We start from the raw sequence: 20,291 nt of genomic DNA, 5'->3' as shown, positions 1-20,291 counted from the left end.
ATGAATGTTTGAAATATGAGATCAATATACCTATACAAATCTCAAATTGGGAATTCTGCCAATGGATTTTGAATTTTGATGTCATTGACAACAGTCCTGTTTGTCGTGCATTAAAGTATAATTAATTTCTGTTTCAAAATATATTGTGGATAGTATATCATTATAGGTCCTATGAAAAATTAAAGACCTTCCCGAGTCATAACAAAAATAATAAAATGAATTTAGTCAATTTGTGTTTTGGAACAAATAAAGTTTTGTGGCATAACATCACAGTGACATTACTAAATCAGTCAATTTGAAGTACCCACTAATTTAGTGATTACAACTTTTAAAATTCATATCTTTCTTTTTTTTTGTCCGATTTTGTATAAATTTGTTAATTAAATTTCTGTATTTGTTTAAATGTTAGTGTCCCAATCATTCTTCATATCATATGTAGCATCAAAAGGTTATATCTTATCTTGAATATTTATGCAAACTATTTGTGGAAGCATTGTCTTCTTTTAGTTTTAATTCTGTACAAATTTGCTTACCAGTTACTTCTGTTTTGCTTTGTTTTGCTTTTAAATTATTTGCATCAATCCACTCAGTACGTCCTGCAGAGATTTTGCAATCTTTCTTGATGTGTAAGGAAGTACCAAGATACCATGCATGCTACCCAGACATTAGGAGCTATCAAGAGGCATTTATTTGCTTTTTACTCCTGGAGATGTGGTCAAACGTGAGTAATTTATTCTCAACTTTCCCCTCTTTCTCTTTCTCTTATCACCTCTCTCCCTCTCTCACCCTTTTTTCTCCTACCTTTTTTCATTTTGTAAGCAATGGAGATTATGTTCGTGTAGTCCCATATACATCTTTCTGTGTACAGTGCTTGTAACTATACCAAGACTAGACCAAATTTCTTATCATTTTGATGATTCCACAACCTTGCAGAACACACCAATGCTTATAATATGCTAGATGATCAACCTTTTCTGATCGATTCCACAATGTTTCTTTCACAATCGCATGACCAAAACTCAACTTCATCTTTAGGGACTTATTTGCCGGGGACGGATTGAACCCACAACCTTTGCATCTCCAGTTAAGCATTTAACCACTGGACTGCGATCCCTCTACTAATCAATCTACTTAAAATTCTTCCCCTTTTCCATTAAAACAAAATTTACTTCCCATCAGGTTTCAAGCTCTGTGGCTAAAGATTGTGATAGGACATGGAGGCAGAACTCTAGGGAGAACGAAATCTCACAGGACATCGTTGAAGGTAGAAGACCATTCATCGTATTTTAACTGGGTTTTCTAAGAACGACTTTTAATGGAAGATGTGGGGGGGGGGGGGGAGGGGGTCAGATTTCTCAACCACGGAAGGTCCAATCGACGCCCAATTTTGCAAGGATTTTGACACGCATATAAAATGTACTGCTGCATAACTTTTTTTGCAAGAAATTGGCTAATTATCACTTCATATGTAAATTAGATACCTCTTTTTACGAATTTATTGATATAATTTTTTATTAAAAACAAGTTATGAAGGTCAATTTTTTGAAAAAAGGTTTCTACATTCAATGCATTTACATATACCAGGTATAAAAGTTTATCAAAAAGAAAACAGCCATTTTCCCCCTCTTTAGTGGCAGTTACTTTGTCATATCAGAACAAACCTCAGTGTTTGTATTTTGTATTCGTTCATTTGGTATTTTCAGTTTTAGTTGACTGTGTATTTCATTCCCTATACATATAGTGCAATATGAAGCAGCTGATATTCAGACAGAACCTCATGACCTGAGTGTTGAGGATCTAGTCCTCGTTGACATGGCAACAGATACTGCTTCAGAGAAACAGTTCAATTTTGGACTAGTCCGTGAGATTGGATTGTCAGATAGGACCATATGCCTAGCCCTTCACAAGAGCATAATTGTACCCAGCTCAACAAGACTGAAGGTATGTGCAGTCAACAACTTAATTATTCATACCCCTTGAAAATCTGATGTTTTTTCTTTTTGTTTTCGTAACTCAGGGATGAAGGTTTGAACTAGGGCCTTTGTTGAATACAGTAAGCTTTGATATGTTATATTCTCAAGAAACATCAATCAGTAAAAATACTAATTTTTCACATACCGGTACTTCAAAATTAAAGCCTTGGATAAATGGTATGAATAATTTAGTTGTTAATTGTATGGACAATAAAAAATCTAATACAAACAGTTCTGCTCTTTGTAGCCTCGATACATCTGATGGGAGAAAAATTCATATCATCGAGAGAGCATTGTAGGAGGAATTCAAGAGTAAACAATGGAAGAATATTTACTAAATGTTCACATTAGCAACCTATTACCTGGTTGAATACTAACCCTGATATCAATTTTTGTTTGGGTCTGTAAAGTTTGTTTATTACTGGTATCAGATCCTATCCAAGTTGTTTAAATTTCAATAAATTTGTTTTCCATGAAACTTTTGTTGTATTGAACTTTCAGTCCTGTATTCTTATTCTACCTACTTGCCTTTTGTTGAAAGTTTTAACGGCATGAAAAATAGTAAAAAATGTTGCTAATTTTATTTTTTTATCATCCATGCAGGTTGTAACATCACTCAGTCATTACCTGAATCAGATTAGGGCGTTGCTGTCTATTAACAGCCATCCTCTCGCAAAGCACATCATAAATCCAGAGGACTCCCCCGTGTTTGCAAAGGACACACAGGTATCAATTATGTGAAAATATACATATCTTGTGAGCTCCTTTCCAATTTGCTCTACCTCAAATCTGAAATTTTTGCCCTATAGAACATTTCCATGCATTTTCTGTACAGAGCAAATAGAAGGGGGAATTTGCAAGATATGTCACCGAGTTACCAATTTCTGTTTGACTGAAATCAACTTTAAAAATTCATAATTTGATGTTGCTCTTACTTTTACTGACCTGTTTCTTCTAATTTTTCTGCATCTATTAAAACCAACCTAATATTAGGGTGGACTTCCCCTTTCAGTATGTGAAAAATTGATTTTTCCCTCTTTATGTTTCTTGAAAATGTGACATATCAAAGCTTACACCTAAAAGTATTTGACAAAAGCCCCAATTCAACCTGTCCACCTTTTACCCTTAAGTTACGAAAATTACACGCAATAAACTCCCCATCAAATTTTAAAGGGGTATGAATAATTTATTTGTTAACTGTACATGTACATAAATCTGATGATGATTTGATGAATTCTAACTTGGACTATATTTCTAGCACTACATGGAGATCACAACATGGTATGTGTGATTTGCACCACAGGTACACACGGAAGGAAGCGTTTCTGACGATGAGTTGCTAAACTCCTACATGGAATCCATTACAAGTCACGCATCCCGATCAGAAAGCGATTTGACCAATGAATGTGTGATTTCCTCCACAGATATGCACTGAACGAAGCGTTTCTGACGATGAGTTGCTAAACTCCTACATGGAATCCATTACAAGTCACGCATCCCGATCAGAAGTGATTCGACTAATGGATGGGGCAGCGGGAACGGGAAAAACTGGATTCTTGTGTCGACTCATTCAACGGATCACAAGAGTACATAAGGAGGTTCCTAAGGTAAGATTCAATTTATCAACACTCCTGGGGGGTGTTTCATAAAGCTGTTCGTAAAGTTACGCATGACTTTACGAGCGACTTGTATATGAAGTGCCAGATAGGATGCCCAAAGTTTTTTTTTATATTTTCAATAACCTCAATTAAATTATTGCAAAAAATATACTTTGCATTAAAAATGTTTGTTATAATAAGAATGTTAATCTACATCTGCACAGTTCAACTTTAGTTGATGCAGTTAATAATGATTGAGCATCCCATATGGCTTTTCATATACAAGTCGTTCGTAAAGTCATGCGTAACTTTACAAACAGCTTTATGAAACACCCCCCTGCTGTTGTTGATCAGCCCTTTGTCAACAATCATGTCAACAGATTCAACATAAGCAGAGTTAACTGTATTGCCATTTTTTTTGCAGACTTTCAAAAACCCTTACAAACTGCTGGTCTGTGCCCCAACCAATCAGTCATTAGATGTCTTGCTGAGGAAGATATGGGATGCTCTGATGAAGAAGATGGATAATGCACCGACAGGCAGTAGAAGAGATGCGATGAGTGAGTAAATCTTTTCAGTTTTAAAGACTTGTAAGATATTTGTCACCCAATAACAGGAGTTACCTGTTTTTAAAGGTAGATTTAACCATTACAACCGTCGCATCTTATATAAATGCTTTGAGCGAGTAATTTATTTTTCGTCAGTTTTAAAGACCCATTCAGTGTTGGTGTATAGGTTGGTTCCCATTGAGAATTTGTCACCAATCTGCTATTTACCCAGTGATGGATGTTACTCATCTGGGAGATGGGATGATACACATGGGTTTTATTTAGAAATTCTCATTCAGGAATTTACTACAGTGACTACTAATAATCTGTTCTTGTATAGCACATAACACGTTATGATAAAACATCCCTATGCGCATGCAACGACAAAGAGTTTGGACATTTTTACGCTAACTTTATTTTGGTCCTACCTTCATGCTTCAGAACACATCGTAGATGGCGTAAAAATCATACGTGTTGATAAAGCTGAGGAAGCCGATCGTCGTCTCACACAGTTTCTTCTCTCCACTGTAATGGCGAGTAAGAGAAATCAAGGATCACCCTGTAAGTTTCTGGTTCTTGTTTCTACTATTTTCAAATGTAAATCTGCTTTACCAATTACCTGTATATGAAGACCACCTACCTATAAACACCACTTTTCTTGTCTCCCATGGGTGGTCTTTATACCCAGGTTTCACTGTACTTATAATTTACTAACAGCCAAGCAAACAAAGTAATTTCATTACCTTGCATCATTTGTTTCGCACCATTACTCTTACTCCTCAATATTGATATATTTGTACTAATAACAAGAAAATCCTTCTAAATGCCAAATCATTTGATTGACCTTATATTGTTTCACCTGGGTCTCAGGTGGACTTTTCTTGTTAAAGTGGCCTAGATGTACATGTTAGTGGAGCAAATTTTTTTCCTGCATTGTGTTACGAAAAAAAAAGGTGCAATATTAAAGACATAATATTGATTGGATTACATATTTCTAATGGATGGATTTCATATAGATGACCAGCTGTCTGAAGATGACCTTCAAACCAAAATACTTCAAGAAGCTGATATTGTGGGGTGCACGCTTGAAGATTGTGGATTAGAGGTAAACAGTTCTAATTCTCTTTCTTTTTTGTTACTCTAGCAAAATTCTTGAAATCAAATGTTTGAAAATTTGTAGTGATGTACTGGGGCTTGAACCAGTAACTTTGCATTTCTAGTGAAGTGCTTACCGAAGTGATTAACCTTTCATTCCACCAAAAAATACAAACCAATTAACAGAAGACCCACACTGTGTACGACAAAAGCTTTGCATATCCTTTATAAAAGCCTGTATGTAATGGCTTTATACTGAAAATTAAGAAATTTACTTGGATGGATTGTTAGGGCATCATGGGAAACATATGTGAAATGGCACATCAAGAACTAACTCCTTGACTTTTATACCTTTAATCAAATTGCTGAGGCCCGATGGCTTAGTGGTAGAGCTGTGGTCTCGTAACCAGGAGATCTCAGGTTCGAAACCAAGTCAATGCTCTAACGCCTTTCTTAAGGCATTAATCCTCATTACCAAGTCCCTCAAAGAGGACTTAAAGCCATTGGTCCCCGGGTTGTTTACTTACAAGCACATGCTTTCCTAGCAGTGAGGTAAAACAATAATCATCATCATAGTCGTTTTGTTATGGTATGCCTTGCGTTGTAATGCTGCTGTGGTCAACATCAAGTACAAAAGCAAAGGAGGCTAAGGTCAACCCTAGGGTCTGTCCATCAATTTTAACCCGTTGCCTGGTCCCTGTATAAAGCCTATGGAACTAGCTAGTCAACAGCCAGTCTCATCAAGGTTTCCATCATGGAAGTTACTATTCAAGGCAAAGTTGGCATTATGCAACCCTGCCTCTTTTTATCGCTTAATGTATCTGGTGAAATTCTGGTGAAATTCTGAAACAATGTTATCTTTTATACTAGTAAATTGATTTTAGTTGTCATAACAAATCAACTTTGGACAAGTCATTGTTTAATGTCTCGGCAAGCCTGTCATAATAGAGACGCAGTCGCATTTAACTATTTTTGTTTGTTTGATTTGTAGATCGTAAGAAGCAGCTTGGCAGGAAATGTGTTTGCACTCTTTGTGGATGATGTAAGTACAGTATATACTTGTAGATCTTTACTGAGCTACATTAGGTTCAGTTCTGGTAATTGGAAAAAATTAGGGGGGGGGGGGGATGGGGGTGAGCATATATTTTAGTTTGGTTTTATTGGAAAGAACTTCCCACATGAAGCACATGATGTATATGGTAGGCCTGAAGGCAGTCTTGATTTTGCACAAGTTCCTAAAATTAATAATTTTAGAAACTTTAGTGCAAATTTTCTGAAAATTCACTTAACTTTCCTTTTAACTTTTCTTTTAAGTCGTCAAGTTAATTGAGCACTAATAGAGCTTCGAATCGGTATTCAGAAAGCTCACTAAGCAGTCAATTTAACAATTAAATCCTGCATCTTCAAAATATGCCTCTAATTTTCGAAAGAAAAAACAAATAAGCTACTGAAATCTTGGCATTCCATTGGCTGAGAGCAGATTTGTCATATATATTTAGTATTTGTTAATGATTTGTTATTGATGAAAAGTTTTATGAAACAGGGCCCAGTTCCCATAGGCAATAGGTTGAACAAAATCTCTGGACTTTAGACCACTTCTGAAATCTTTAAAAGTGGAAGTGGTCACATTGTTTCTTTGTTTTACAGTATGTTTGCAGCTGATTCTGTTTCTTTTTTCTAGGCCAGCCATTGTTTGGAAACTGAAATTCTCCTTGCGCTGCAGTGTAAAACTAAGCGTGTTTTCTTGGCAGGCGATCAAGAACAGGGCATTGTTAGCATTCGCTCAAAGGTATGTACAAGTACGATCAGTTAAAAAAATATGTGTACTTTTTTTTTCTTTTCCCGAGAGCTCTCTTCAGATTTTTGTCTTAATTATGGAGGGCCATGTTATAGTAGTTTCGATAGGACATATATGACATATTCATAATTGTCACATTTATAATTCCTGCAAAGTTGTACAGAGTTTGATGTTGGCTGCGAAAGGTCATTTCAAGGTGTGGGTTCATATCCCACCACTGCCACCAATAATAAATGCGCCTCAGAATAGAATTATCTAGATAGACGGCGCTATAGAAATGCCTATTATTATTATTATTATTATGAGTTTGAGGGTCTTAGTAATGGTAGAAAACTCAGGATAATATAGAGTAGGCAGACTGGTTTGTTATGGTAGACATGTTGTTTATTCAACTACAACGGATACCGGATATTAGGATATCGCATATCGTAACAAAAGGGACATAGTATCTTTAACAATAGTTTTTTCTTCATAAAAACCTCTACTCATGGAACCTGTACATAAAGAAGAAATGTCTAAAGACCGACTACTTTTCTTGTCACCCTTGATTGTTTCACCTAATACCATTATCTCTTGTACATGCACCTAGGGGGCCCAAGATCTTGAATTCGGTCATTCCATGCTAGACAGGCTGGCTGAGAATTTTGAGATAGAGGACAGACGTATCCACAGATGGGAGGTTCAATACCGCATGAAGGAAGAAATCGCAAAATATCCATCCTCTGTTATGTACTTACACAGACTCAAGACTCGGGTTAAGTGAGTGATTTGTCCTTAATACCCTTTCCCCAACTCTTATCCTAATTTTACCTCACCCTTACCCCAACTATTTTGTGTTTGTGCTTTCTTGTGTTTAATTATCATCTATGGAACTTGCAGGACAATTTTGGTGAGGTTTTATGCTTTAGTATTGTATTCATACAATTCATATAACTTCACTTGAATTCTTAAAAAACCATCTCAAAACATACCATTCAACATCTTAATTTGTCCTTATACTAAGGAACAGCGCCTTGTATCTTCTGGAAAAGGGGCTATATGTAAATACAATTGTTATTATTGCAATGATTATATTATTATAATAATTATTAAGAATGTAGGTTACAGAAGTTTTATGGATAATATTCTATGTTGGGTTTATAGGATATGGGAGTTAGCTGCTTGTGTTTGGTGTGTAGATAGGTCACCTATTTCAGAGATCAATGGGTTAATTTATTGTATCAGACATCATCCTGAGGGTGATAATCCACTAATTTGTTATTTTACTGCAGTCACCCGCCCTTCCTTCTTCATCCATATATCATCTTTGACGTGGCTGATGGAAAAGAAATTTTACACAGAGAGTGAGTATCTGGTATAATGATAATGGTCTGGTATAATGATAATAGGCCTGGTGCATCAGCCGAACCAGCGGCCGAACCAGCGGCCTTGGTGATTGGTCGATCACCGTGTGCGTCGACCAATAGGCATTGGGCGTTATTGTTCCAATTATCGATCGAATTATAGACCGCTCCGCCGGTCCACCCGTAAAGTATAAAAGACCCTTGCTTACAATAGTTTTTATCACCTGACGAAGTATCGCAGTAGCATACGAAACGTCGTGATCTTTTAGATTCCTTATTGACCACATTGCGAGACAAACGAATATCACTAGCGATATTATTTTCGATAATGGTCATGTTTGGCTTCTACTATGTACATTATATGTTGCTATCTCTATACGCTTCACAAAGCAGTACTACCGCATATGTTGTTGTTGACAGAACATTACTGCTCTTTGCTCATGCAACAAACATGCAAATTATATTTTCTCTAACTTTGGCCCTTCGTATGATAAGGAGATTTAGAGCCTTGCCACAAGCTTCTCAAACTTGGTCATGAAAATTGAGTGACATATGAAAGAAAAAGGTCACCAACAGGTGTCCTGCAATCTACAGTACGTATACTCTAATCATTCTCATTCTTTGATCTTTTCTCATGTACAGTTCAGTTGTCAACACCTCTGAGGTTTCATTCATCGAGGTCCTGGTTTCAGGCTTCCTTAAACTAAGAGAACGCTTCACTGTAGGCATAATTGCCCCCTCTGAAGGACAAAAGGGAAAACTTCTAGAAAGATTGCAAGGGTGAGGTTTATTACTAATATTTCATTATCTTTATATATGCAACACAAATCCCCGGGCCACATTGTATGTATCATGGGAAAGATGTACCAAAGGCTTCAATATTTAATGATTATTAGACCTTATTGATGGTAGACAAAATGGGCATTAGACAAACTGGGAATTAGACTAAATGACCAATTGACGGGCCTTATAATTTACTGAGTTAAATCGGTTTCCAATTGTTGTTGTTCCTGATTTTTTTCTCCAAAAAATAGAAAGTCCCTGAGATCGATGTAAATGAATTAGGGGATGAGGTGCCGTTTTTTCATGACTTGCTTAAACGCCTTGCACAAGTACTCAGCACCTCGCTTCGCTCAGATTTCTAAAACCCATTTTTTTAAATTGACGAAATGATCATTAGACCATGTGGATAGTAGGCAGGCAGGGTGTAGACTAAACGGTAATTTATCAGTGTGAAAATGGTTGTCATGTAACTAATCAAGATGGGAAATGGGTAATTTTGCAAAGCCATAGGGTGGTATTCCGGTAGCGCGTACTAAGTTAGCGCGTACTTAGTTAGTTCACACTTTTATGGAGTGCCTGTTGCAAACTAATTTACCCTGTACAGATTATTTTAATCCTTCAATGAAAAGCGTCCAAAAAATTAATTTTGCAATGAAATGGGAAGAAAAAGATAATATGAGTATGAACTGAATTTCAACAAAGTCTTTGGTAGATTATCTTTGTCATGAATATTGAAGGAGGAAGATGAAACCTAGCATTCCATAGAAGTGTGAACTAAAATTCTTGTTTAGTCTGGACTTAGTCCCGGCTTAACTTATGAGAATACTACCCATTGTGTTGCACAACGCAATAGGGAGAGTACATGTATGATTGATGTTATACATGTACAGTTAACAACTAAATTATCCATACCCCTGATAAAAAAAAAATTCTTCTTTTCGTAACTCAAAAATGAAGGTGGTTGAATTAGGGCGTTTGTCAAATACTTTTAGATGTAAGCATTAATGTGTCACGTTCTCAAGAAACATAAATCGGGACAAATATAGTTTTGACGTACCTCAAAAATTACAAAACTTGGTAAGGAGATATGAATACTTTTATAGTTGACTGTTTGTATCATTTCAGGAAGAACATTCCTGGCCTGGTTATTGGAACCCCTAAAAATTTCTACGGCTTGGAGAAAGATGTTATCATTCTGTGTTGCACCAGCACCTCCAGGACACCTAATGAGAATGGGTCAGTATAATACAATAATAGTACGAAAAATGTATGTAGCGCTTATGACATAAAAGTTTCAAAGCGCTATAAAAAAAATCAAGATTACTTCAAGAAAAATCAATATGACTAATAGAATTAACATTACTTCAATTACCAAGAAAATGAAATATTACTAACATAACTGAACAAATGCACTGGTGTCAGATCATGGATTATTATAATTATTATGAAGTATTTGGCGTCACCTGTGCCTTGGAGGCGAAAAAAAGCAAACTAAATCGCTGTAACCCTCAGACGCTTCAAAATGGGTCAACAAAATCAAAATACCCAACCCGAATAAAATGTTGGGAGTCACACAGTCATTGAGACCTCCATTTGCTTGAAGAGTACTAATCGCCTACCCCCCCCCCCCACCTATATATTTGAAGAATGACACCACAATTGATCAATTGCAGCATATTTGTGTGCTCCAGTGCTTATATAGATCCAAGAAATAAACTTAACTGTAAGCCCTCATCATCATTTATGTTCATTTCTTTCCTTTCCATTCTTTCAGATTCGTGATGAATAAACAGGTCTTAAATCTAGCTTTGACTCGATCAAAGTATAGCCTCATCATCGTTGGCAACATGAGGAGTTTACAGAAGGTACAAACTTTATTATTATTTCTCTGCATTCATTGTCTTCACAAATGTGAGCCTTTTTCTAAAGGACGAATGTATGAATAGGGCATCCTGAATATGGCACTCGCTCCCAGCTGATATCTTTCCCCCTGCACCAAACATGGACAGATCTAAAAAGGATCTGTCTATTCTTTTTCTTTCCATGCATAAGAAAATTGTAAGTGCAATGTCCCATCACAAGGATTAGTCATAAAATGTTCTCTTCCTGTAACTATGACTAAAAATATTATGTACCTTGGAATTAGTTTGTAGTCTTTGACATTCACAGCATTGTATTTCATTTTCCCACTCTTCACCATTACCATAATTCAAGGCTTATCCGTAATTGATACCTAAAATCCTGTCAAAATATCCACAATTATTTCTGTGCAGATGAGCAGCAACTGGAAATTCTTGGTACATGATGCTACCGGTAGACAGTTGGTCTTCAGGACTTCACAAGCTTCCTACAGTCAAGATGCCAAGAACTGTCACAAGGAAACAATACCTTCTAGTAGCCGACCAGAGATGCCTCTGAGAACTGTGTCCGAAGGAAGGCCTCCTCCTGGACAACAGCAGAGAGGGGTACAAGATGGAAATTCTAGGAGAAGTGAGGACAGTTACCGCCACAGACACAACCCATGGCCGCAAGATAATCCTGCACATGGCAGTGGTCGGGATCCGATGGAGGCAGATGCTGTGATGCCTGCAGGGGCCAACTATTTACCTCCAGGAGTGGACCCAGGTAGCAGATCATCTCAGGCACTTAATGATGAAGGTAACGCCCCCATTTTCGTAGAAGAACAGCACGTGCCTTATGCTCCAAGAAATATCTCACAGAGTCAAAAAGAGTCAACTTCGAGCAATGGGGTGGAGGAGAACAGAACTTCAAGACATAAACATGTATCTGGCGATGCTGGAATAGATAACAGGGGCAAGAGGCGAGTGCACTTTGATACAGGGACAGAGGATCATGGAAGAGCAGCAAAGGTCCCAAGGTCAAGCAACTACAACCAAGGTGCGTCCTCTAGCGTGAAGTCATTTGGTAGACGTAGACATTCTTTTCCGTCATCAAGAGACTCTGCTCAACCTCGAAGCATACTGAAGAAGCCTGACGGAAACGTAGCATCAACAAGTCATCACAACCTAAGGAGCCACAGTCCATCAATTGCAAGTACAGCCCCAGGCATATCTGTCAGCAGCAGTAGTACCCCGATTCCTCAAAGACAGAGGAGGAATAGCTCGGGTCTTGATGCCAGCCTTGACACAGAGGATGGGAAGAGTTTACGTGAAATTGCTACAGGAATGAGGGCCAATGAGAGGCTTCCCAGGCAGCAGAAGGGTCAAGTTATAGCAGGTCATACTGTTGGCAAGCGAAAACCCCAGAGTTCAAAGAGAACGGAAACCATTGAGCATAGTGGGAGAGAAAGGAGACCATCTGGTGAAGCCACCAGTGCTGGAACTTCTCAACGTCGGAACAGTTCAAATGGAAATGAAGCGGGACAAAATCAGAGCCGTGACCATCAGCAGCAGGAAGGTGGGTCAGATCAGCGACCTCGACGTCAAAGCTGTCAACAACAAGTGAGTCCAGACAGACAGGATCATGGAAGGAGTGTAAGGAGATCATCTGGTGAAGTCACTGGTGCTCGAACTTCTCTACGTCAGAATGGTTCAAATGGAAATGAAATTAGACAAAATCAGGGCCGTGGCCCTGCGTTGCAAAACAGTTCAGATCAAAGACCTCAACGTCAGTGCCGTCAACCACAACCTTATATAGGAATACAGGTTCTGCGTAGGGCTTCCTTGAACCAACTTGCCTACAACCCAGTACAGCATGATCGAAACATGCTCCATAACAGGATAGTTAATGAGGCATATGGGGGTCGTTCTACTGCCCTGACTGAGCCTCGGCCAAATTTGAGGAGGGGGAAACGCTAATAATAATACAGGGTATTAACATTTATAAAGTTCCATTTATCCATTGTACGAAATGCTCTATGCACTGGTCATTCATGTACATAAAAAACATTGTTAAATGATTGAAATTGTGTGTGTGTAATTGGGGTTTTACAGATGTGTATCAATCAGATATGATTATTTACATCTGTGGACCAACCTTTAACGTTACAGTCCGAAAGACGGGACTCAGTTTCTAACCTGCGTCCTCGGCTGAATCAGTTTTGTCACTTCCATTGTTAGCTGGATTACAGGCGCATGCCCCAACGCCCCGTTGTTTTGAACAACTTATGTTTTAATAGGCAAGATTTCAAAGGGTTAACAGATGATACATGTACTGTACATGTATGTTTTCCGTTCAAAACGTTTGATTCAGCAAGTACTAATGACCAATCCCTGTGGGTTTCTATAGTATTTGGTACTTGTACAAGAAGTAGAGAAGAGTTAGAAGACCTTGGCAGTCTGGGAGGATGGTGGAAAATGAACAAAGTAGAATTGTACTTGAAAGGGACTGAACTGGTGAACTTGCACAGCATCATCTCATGGCCAACTTGTGAACAGGTTGTAACCCACTGTGCAGTGTCTGGTGCAGCAGCACGGTATCCCTTTAAATTTGTTGACTATATATGTTAACAACAAATTCACAAAACTTGCTGATTTAAACGGCTATAAAATGGCGCTATAAATCAGGAGATTTTCAACGACAGAATAGCAATCTATTGGTATCCTTGAAAAGTGTCAAATGCATCAGTTGTCCAAAAGGTCGAGAAAATAGTGAGAGCTAGCTAGTCAGTAGAATCCTTATTCGGGTCACTGTAATTCCTACCAATTTCAGATACTGTGTGGTTTCATTCTTAGAATTCTTATGCCAGCTTGCCTGTATTCCTGTCATTCACTTTTAATGGAGGTTATTCCTTTAGGTATGGGTATTACACAAGCCTTTCCATAAGTCAAAGCAGACCAGGAGCCAAATATCTCAAAGTCCAGGACCAGGACCCATTTCCAAAATTAGTGAAAATATATAATCTTCTAGATTGTCAACAGTTATCTTTTATTTATTCATTAGTCTGTCAGCACACTATAAAGTACACACTGCACAGCAGTGGTAGCAGTTTGAGATGTATAAACAAACCACAGACAGAGACAAAAACAACATGCAAAACTAAAGTGCATGAAATGAATTATGTGGGATATGTATACAATCACAAAAGGATTTTAGGGTTCTCATTGTATTCTTAAGTAAGTTTTTTTGTCAGATTTGTGAACATAATAGTGCCTGCCATGTGAAAGTTTCTGAAACAGGAAATGTTAATTCTCCCAGACAGGGCTAAAAAAAAAGAAGAAAAAAGACCGGCACCTGAGACTCATTTTTTCTGTCTCTTCGGGCGCCAAAAGTCGGAGACCGTTTGGTAAAAATCATCCGGCGCATGCTTACGGAAAGGCTTGGTATTTATTACATGTCTACTGCTCAATTTCTTCATTGCACATGTACTGTCAGGGTCCGTTTTCATAAAGCTTGTTATAAATCACAGGTTACAATAACTATTATCAGCTACTAAAATTATTGCATTTGATAGGCCGAGAGCAAATTTGTCACAGATATGTAGCATATATTAATGATAACAAGTTTTATGAAATAGTGCCCAGAAGTTTTTATAAAGATCAGATATTATTTCCTTCCTAAAACATTATGGCAATCCATTTCTATCAGCTGCCTATTTTCACTATACTGTCAATATTTTCAATTTAAATGAAATTGTATTCCAAATTTTATGCGTTTATATGTCCGAAAAAGGATGTGTATAGAAATGTTGCATGGTTGTAACTATGAAGAATGTGAAATTGAAGTTTCTTTTTGTTCAAAATAAGGATCAATCAAGCAAATTTAAGTGCTATTTTATGATTGAAAACTAAAATGTATGCATATATAATTTAACATCTAAATTATTCATACCCTTACCAAGTTTTTAATTTTTTAAGTATATCAAAAAATGTATTTTTCCCAATTTATGTTTCTGGATAATGTGACACACTAAAGCTTACATCTAAAAGTATTTGATTTCGTTCATTTCATCTTTATTGATCCATGGTGATACATAGTGATACATAGAAATTATTTTTCCATTGCCTCTGTTACAAGGTACAATTATAATACATTTACAATTCACATACCATAGAACATAAAACAACTCACACTGACGTTTTATAATTTGTATATATTTGCTTGAATTGTTTGAAACTTATAGGCATGTTCAGATACGATGCGGTAAACCAAGTATTCAAAATGCCACATAAATAATGTGAAAATAATCATGTACATAAAAATATAGTGGATTCAAACTCAAAGCTGACTATATTTTTATTAAAGGGATAGTCGAGTTCTGTTTTCAGACCGCAAATGCCTTCAAAGTGCATGGTTGTTGCTCTTATATTCTCATCTATGACACTTCTAGTGCCCTTTTAGAACCTAAAGTTGCTATGAAGGTAATTTTGACCCCAAAATGTGTGAAATTTAGCCAATACGATCATACCAATTCAGCTCCACTTTAAAAAAAATATGGTGACCGTTAATTAATTATTTAATTAAAAATAACAATACATGGGCCGGCTGGTTGTGCATATTATTTATAACCAACACGAAAATACCAACAAAAAAGGCAACATCGGCATTGGCTGAAATACGAGGTAAAAGGTGCTTTTTTAAAACTTTTTTTTCAAATTATCTAATATTTTTAGTGGTTCACAAGTATTAGAATTAGAAACCTTTATATTCATGGATATTTCAGCCGTCTCTGAACCGATTTTGTTCAAACAAAGATGATATTGTCATTTAAATTGTATGTTCTTTAAAATTTGACACTCGGTTTTTCATTATCTCACAATTTTTTTTTGTGTAGCGCCCTCTGCAACATAACTAAACTATCCCTTTAACGTGCAGTTTTCAATCTCCCATGGCATTAAAAAGAATTGTTTGAAACTTAAAGGCTAGCTTGTTCATATATGATGCGGTAAACCACCGCACACAAATTTGCCGCAGTTTTTAACTTGTAAGTATGAATGGCAACTGCAGTCAGACCGCAGCGTGCGCGATAATGAGGCTATACGCTGATTTTTATTCAGCGTCTCTTTGGTTATCTCGTACATTCACGTGTGCTGAAATTCACGAGATTTTCTGTGAGATTTGTAAGGGTGTACATGCAGCTGCTTTTGTGGTCGATAACTTCTGTCAACATGGCAGCACGCAACGGTAATTACTCTCGAGATTCTCAGCTTCAGTTTGATATGAAACTTGCCATATTTCACAATTTTGAAACGATCCTTTTTCACCACTTTTATTGTCGCTATTTTTATAACATTTCAACAGCTATTTTGTACCCGAAATTTCGCTTTTGGTTCCTGACTTTGGTACATAATTAATTTGTTTACTTTGAGATTCGTTGGAAAGATGAAAAGTCACTGATCAAAATAATGTCAAAACCTAATTGACGCAAAATCTTGTTCTCTTTATAATCATAGTAATTAAGACCCTAAAAACCCGGAAATTACCAATTTGTTCTTTCTATATGATGGCACGAAATTGTGTGATTTCATACTCGTGCACGCTCGCCGTTTGAGCAATGGCAATGCATAACTGATTAGTAAATTCCAGGGAGCTCCGCCGCGCCACCGACTGGCCGAAAAAATTAAGAAAAATGATTAAAAAAGAAATAATGTAGAAAAATATTATTTGATAGGCAGGTGACGTAATTGATCCAGGGTCCTCAGGTTGTTGTCATGACTATTAGCGCGCACGTGCATTACAGGCGCACGCCACAAGGAATGCTTACTCAGATTTGGTATTTAGAATGTTAATAAACCAAAGCGGAACATATGTGACGTAGTTGACGTATTTGGCCAATCAGAACGCTCTATTATCACATCGGCAAAGTTGACTACTTTTTTTTAATTATTCATGAACATTCGCGTGATTTTTCTTGGTTCCTGACTTTGGTACAGCGTAAAATATAATAATTTTGATATCATTGTAAAGAAAAATATTTATGCTTTATGCTGATTATAACATCTTCTTGACGCAAGAATGATTTCTATGTGAAAATCAGCCCTACTCTTTAGATAGATTTATCGTCGAAAAACCCCATTTTCAAGGCGAAATATCTGTTTCCAAAATATATTAAACATGATTGTCATATAAGTATATAGAGAGTGCAACTTCTTATCTTTGAAATAAGACCCATTTCATGAGAAATGAACAATTATAAAGGCAAAAACTGCCGATCGGGAAGACCGTCTGCACTACTCATTACGTATGCAAGACACGTAAATTCTTGCATACGTGCTGAATAAAATAGAGGGTTTTCGCACCGGCTGCGGTCTGACTGACTGTGTGCACCAAAATGTTTTAAAAATTTGGATTTAGGACGCCGTGTTTCTCAGGCGCCTGTTAAAGGTAATACAAAGTTTTGGGAAATTTTGAAAATTGGGTGGATAGTGATTCTATACAATTGCGATATATTTGGATGCCCCTGTGGATGTATTACAAGCACTGGAAAATTTAGCCCCTAAAACACGTCTGTTTTCGAGAAAATTTGAATATAACAATTTACTGGTGCTCCGGCCGGTAAGAAATTCAAATATCGCGTATGGCCGTACAATGGTAGCTGTGACCTTGAAATATCAGAATATGTAGTTGAGATATATAATTTATAAACGGGAATAGCTAATCGGCCGATTTTAGTCAAGAAACATTGTTTTATGGCTGAATCAATATCTTGACCTTGAGAGGGAGCTATACAACATAAAGAGTTTATTATTGACAAATTCATAACTTTAGACTCGATTTCAACCGCGCCAACGATCACTGAATATTGTAGGATTGCATATATGCTTCCAATATGTTCATTTGAACGAAATTCATGACCCCATACCAAAACTTTGAATTACCTTTAAAGTCAAGCCCTGCTTTACAATACTGTGGAGTCCAAACCTAATTGTATTCTAGACTGCCTCCGTGATTGGACTCAAGTACACTGCGGTATATTGTGTATAAAATGTATAGGGATTTAGGAATAAAACTTTATAAAGATTTCATTTCGATATATATTAATTTATTAAGTGCAGGAACTATCTGTATATATTCTTCTGCATTAAGTATTAAATAACTCTATTTAGTGATTTTATTGGTCATATCATTTCCTTGTATAAAAGAGAACTGTTGCTGAGCTATCATGAGCGCCCCTGGACGGTGTGTGCGCTCTATAAGTTTAGACTATTATTATTGTTAATGTTATTATTTTGTAACAAACTTTCTTTTCTCGTTCATTAGTATATTATACTGGTCAATACGTACTTTTGTGAACATGCTGAACATAGATACATAAATTGTCAACATACCGTTAACCGGTATACAAATTAAAAAAAAGTTGTTTCTCTTATGTATCTCATTGTACATTAAAAATAACATTTGCATAAAAAAGAATCCTACATAATTCAACTAAAGAAGAAATTTCTTTGACAAGGTTACACCTTGGCAATTTCTTAAATTTTAATGGCAGACTTTGTTGGATAATATGAAATAAAAGTACTTATATTTAAGTACTTGACTAAACTGCTCTATGAGCACCTTAAGTACAATTGGGTATTTACAAACAAATATATATATATATATATATATATATATATATATGGTGTACATGTATGTACTACCGGCTATGTAGAAGCATTTTATGTGTGCTTTAAATGGCTTTTTGCAAAAAAAAGGAAAGGTCAAATTGTGAGCTTTCAAGTTCATTTCATGTCTGTTTGGAAAAATATCACCAAAGAAATGTCCCCTGAAAATGATTGCTATATATATTCAAATAAACTTGAATGTAAATATGAGAAAAAAAAGCTTAAAAGTTTGGACCAAACTTAGGCCTACACGCCCATGTGTGTGCAACAAAGTGTACCTATTTCTTTTAGATGGACAAAATTTATATTTCCAAAGAGACATGTGTCGTATTCATGATCGTGAATGAAGCTGAAAATTGTTGAATTGCCTTTTTTAGATGTAAAACAAAAATCAAGAATTTCATTAATTAAATTCATTATTATACATGTAATTTCCAGAAGAGTTCTTCTTTGTTCGTAGTAGGCCTAAAGTGTAGTGATGTTACTGGCTGATGATGATGTTGATAAAGATGTGGTAATGATTACATGTATATTGGTGATGATGGCCGTGATGAGGGCGATTATTTAATAATGGTGGAAGTTGTGATACTATTGGGATGACAAAACGGATGACAATAAGGCCTAAACAAAAAAAGATGTTGTATTGACTATTGCCCTTAATTTGCGACCGATCTCAAAATCTTCAAATCTACGGTCGGCTTTAAAAAAAAATTAACCATTTTTTAGAAAAAAATGTTAAATGCTTAAAAAACTGATCTGAAAACATCATCCCAAAGAGGGACAGAAAAAAAAAGTCAAAAAAAAAAAGAAGAGATCTCCGACCGACCAACCCATGTTTTGGCAATACAACTTTTTTGTTTAAGGCCTACTAATAATATTGCACCTGTAGGTTTGTGTATGTAGTGCTCATCATGTCTCGTCTATAGAAACCAATTGGCAATTGGTCCCCATTATTAAAACCAATTGCTACTTGGATTCAATGGGCACCAATATTGCCAATTGGTTTCAATAGGTACCCAGCATTGTTTCACTTTCCATGTAGCCTGGACCTTCTACTCCAAATAATTGTCAGTTGATATATGGTATTTCAATGGGGATTCAATTGGATTTTCGTCTTGGGTCTCGCTCCTCGATCTGACCGCCTCTATTGGGGAATGTCAACAAATGTCAGATTTATTAAAGAAACGACCCATGTATCATATCAGATGGTTATTTCTGTCTATGTTCAATGTTACTAGGTCTACTGCGCTTGAAGGATATGACGTCTTCAATGAGTATTTTGTGCAAAGTTTGCACAGGAGACCTTGTTGTGCTTGTTGTCGGCTTCTGTAAAGAGAGAGCCGATCCTACCCAAATAATATAACGAACGAAAAAGACAGAAATTTTCGGTCTAGGTCCACCAAATTAGCTGCATTCATTCCACTTTCACAAAGAAAAGTTCTGCCCGAAATGTCTAGTAGTATTACGTATCCAAAATGTGCTCCTCGGAGGCTCCAATACACAGCTGTATACGTCCGCGCTGATCACGAACTGTGAAAAACTACTCTAGTCTAGTCATTCAAACTCCAGGAGGACCAGCATGGGAATTATGAACAGAACGCTCTAACAATGCATCTCATATTGCAAGCCAAAATGTCCGCAAATGAATCA

At 36.6% G+C, this 20,291-nt stretch overlaps 1 protein-coding gene across 1 annotated transcript; it reads left to right on the top strand.

Annotated features, from left to right (window-relative positions):
- Window positions 1-593: 593 nt before the first annotated feature.
- On the top strand, window positions 594-14,312 carry LOC115918732 (probable helicase senataxin). Its single transcript, XM_030988468.1, has 16 exons — window positions 594-721; window positions 1,180-1,264; window positions 1,742-1,941; window positions 2,577-2,699; window positions 3,398-3,580; window positions 3,996-4,131; window positions 4,561-4,680; window positions 5,136-5,224; window positions 6,206-6,256; window positions 6,896-7,003; window positions 7,602-7,771; window positions 8,284-8,355; window positions 8,998-9,135; window positions 10,264-10,374; window positions 10,913-11,003; window positions 11,412-14,312. The coding sequence occupies exons 1-16, from the start codon at window positions 623-625 to the stop codon at window positions 12,954-12,956; spliced, it is 3,321 nt and encodes a 1,106-aa protein (XP_030844328.1). The 5' UTR covers window positions 594-622; the 3' UTR covers window positions 12,957-14,312.
- The last annotated feature ends 5,979 nt before the right edge of the window (window positions 14,313-20,291 follow it).

Source organism: Strongylocentrotus purpuratus, unplaced genomic scaffold, assembly GCF_000002235.5.
Source record: "Strongylocentrotus purpuratus isolate Spur 01 unplaced genomic scaffold, Spur_5.0 spur5_scaffold_17, whole genome shotgun sequence".
NCBI lineage: Eukaryota > Metazoa > Echinodermata > Echinoidea > Camarodonta > Strongylocentrotidae > Strongylocentrotus > Strongylocentrotus purpuratus.
The sequence above is the reverse complement of the archived record's forward strand: the minus strand, read 5'-3'. Positions and strand labels throughout refer to the sequence as shown.

Excerpts from the sequence above, each read along its gene's own strand:
- LOC115918732 (XM_030988468.1), top strand. The coding sequence starts at position 623 with ATGTGTAAGGAAGTACCAAGATACCATGCATGCTACCCAGACATTAGG. Across the intron at positions 7,772-8,283 it reads AGACTCAAGACTCGGGTTAA|TCACCCGCCCTTCCTTCTTC; the intron begins GTGAGTGATTTG and ends ATTTTACTGCAG. Across the intron at positions 10,375-10,912 it reads AGGACACCTAATGAGAATGG|ATTCGTGATGAATAAACAGG; the intron begins GTCAGTATAATA and ends CCATTCTTTCAG.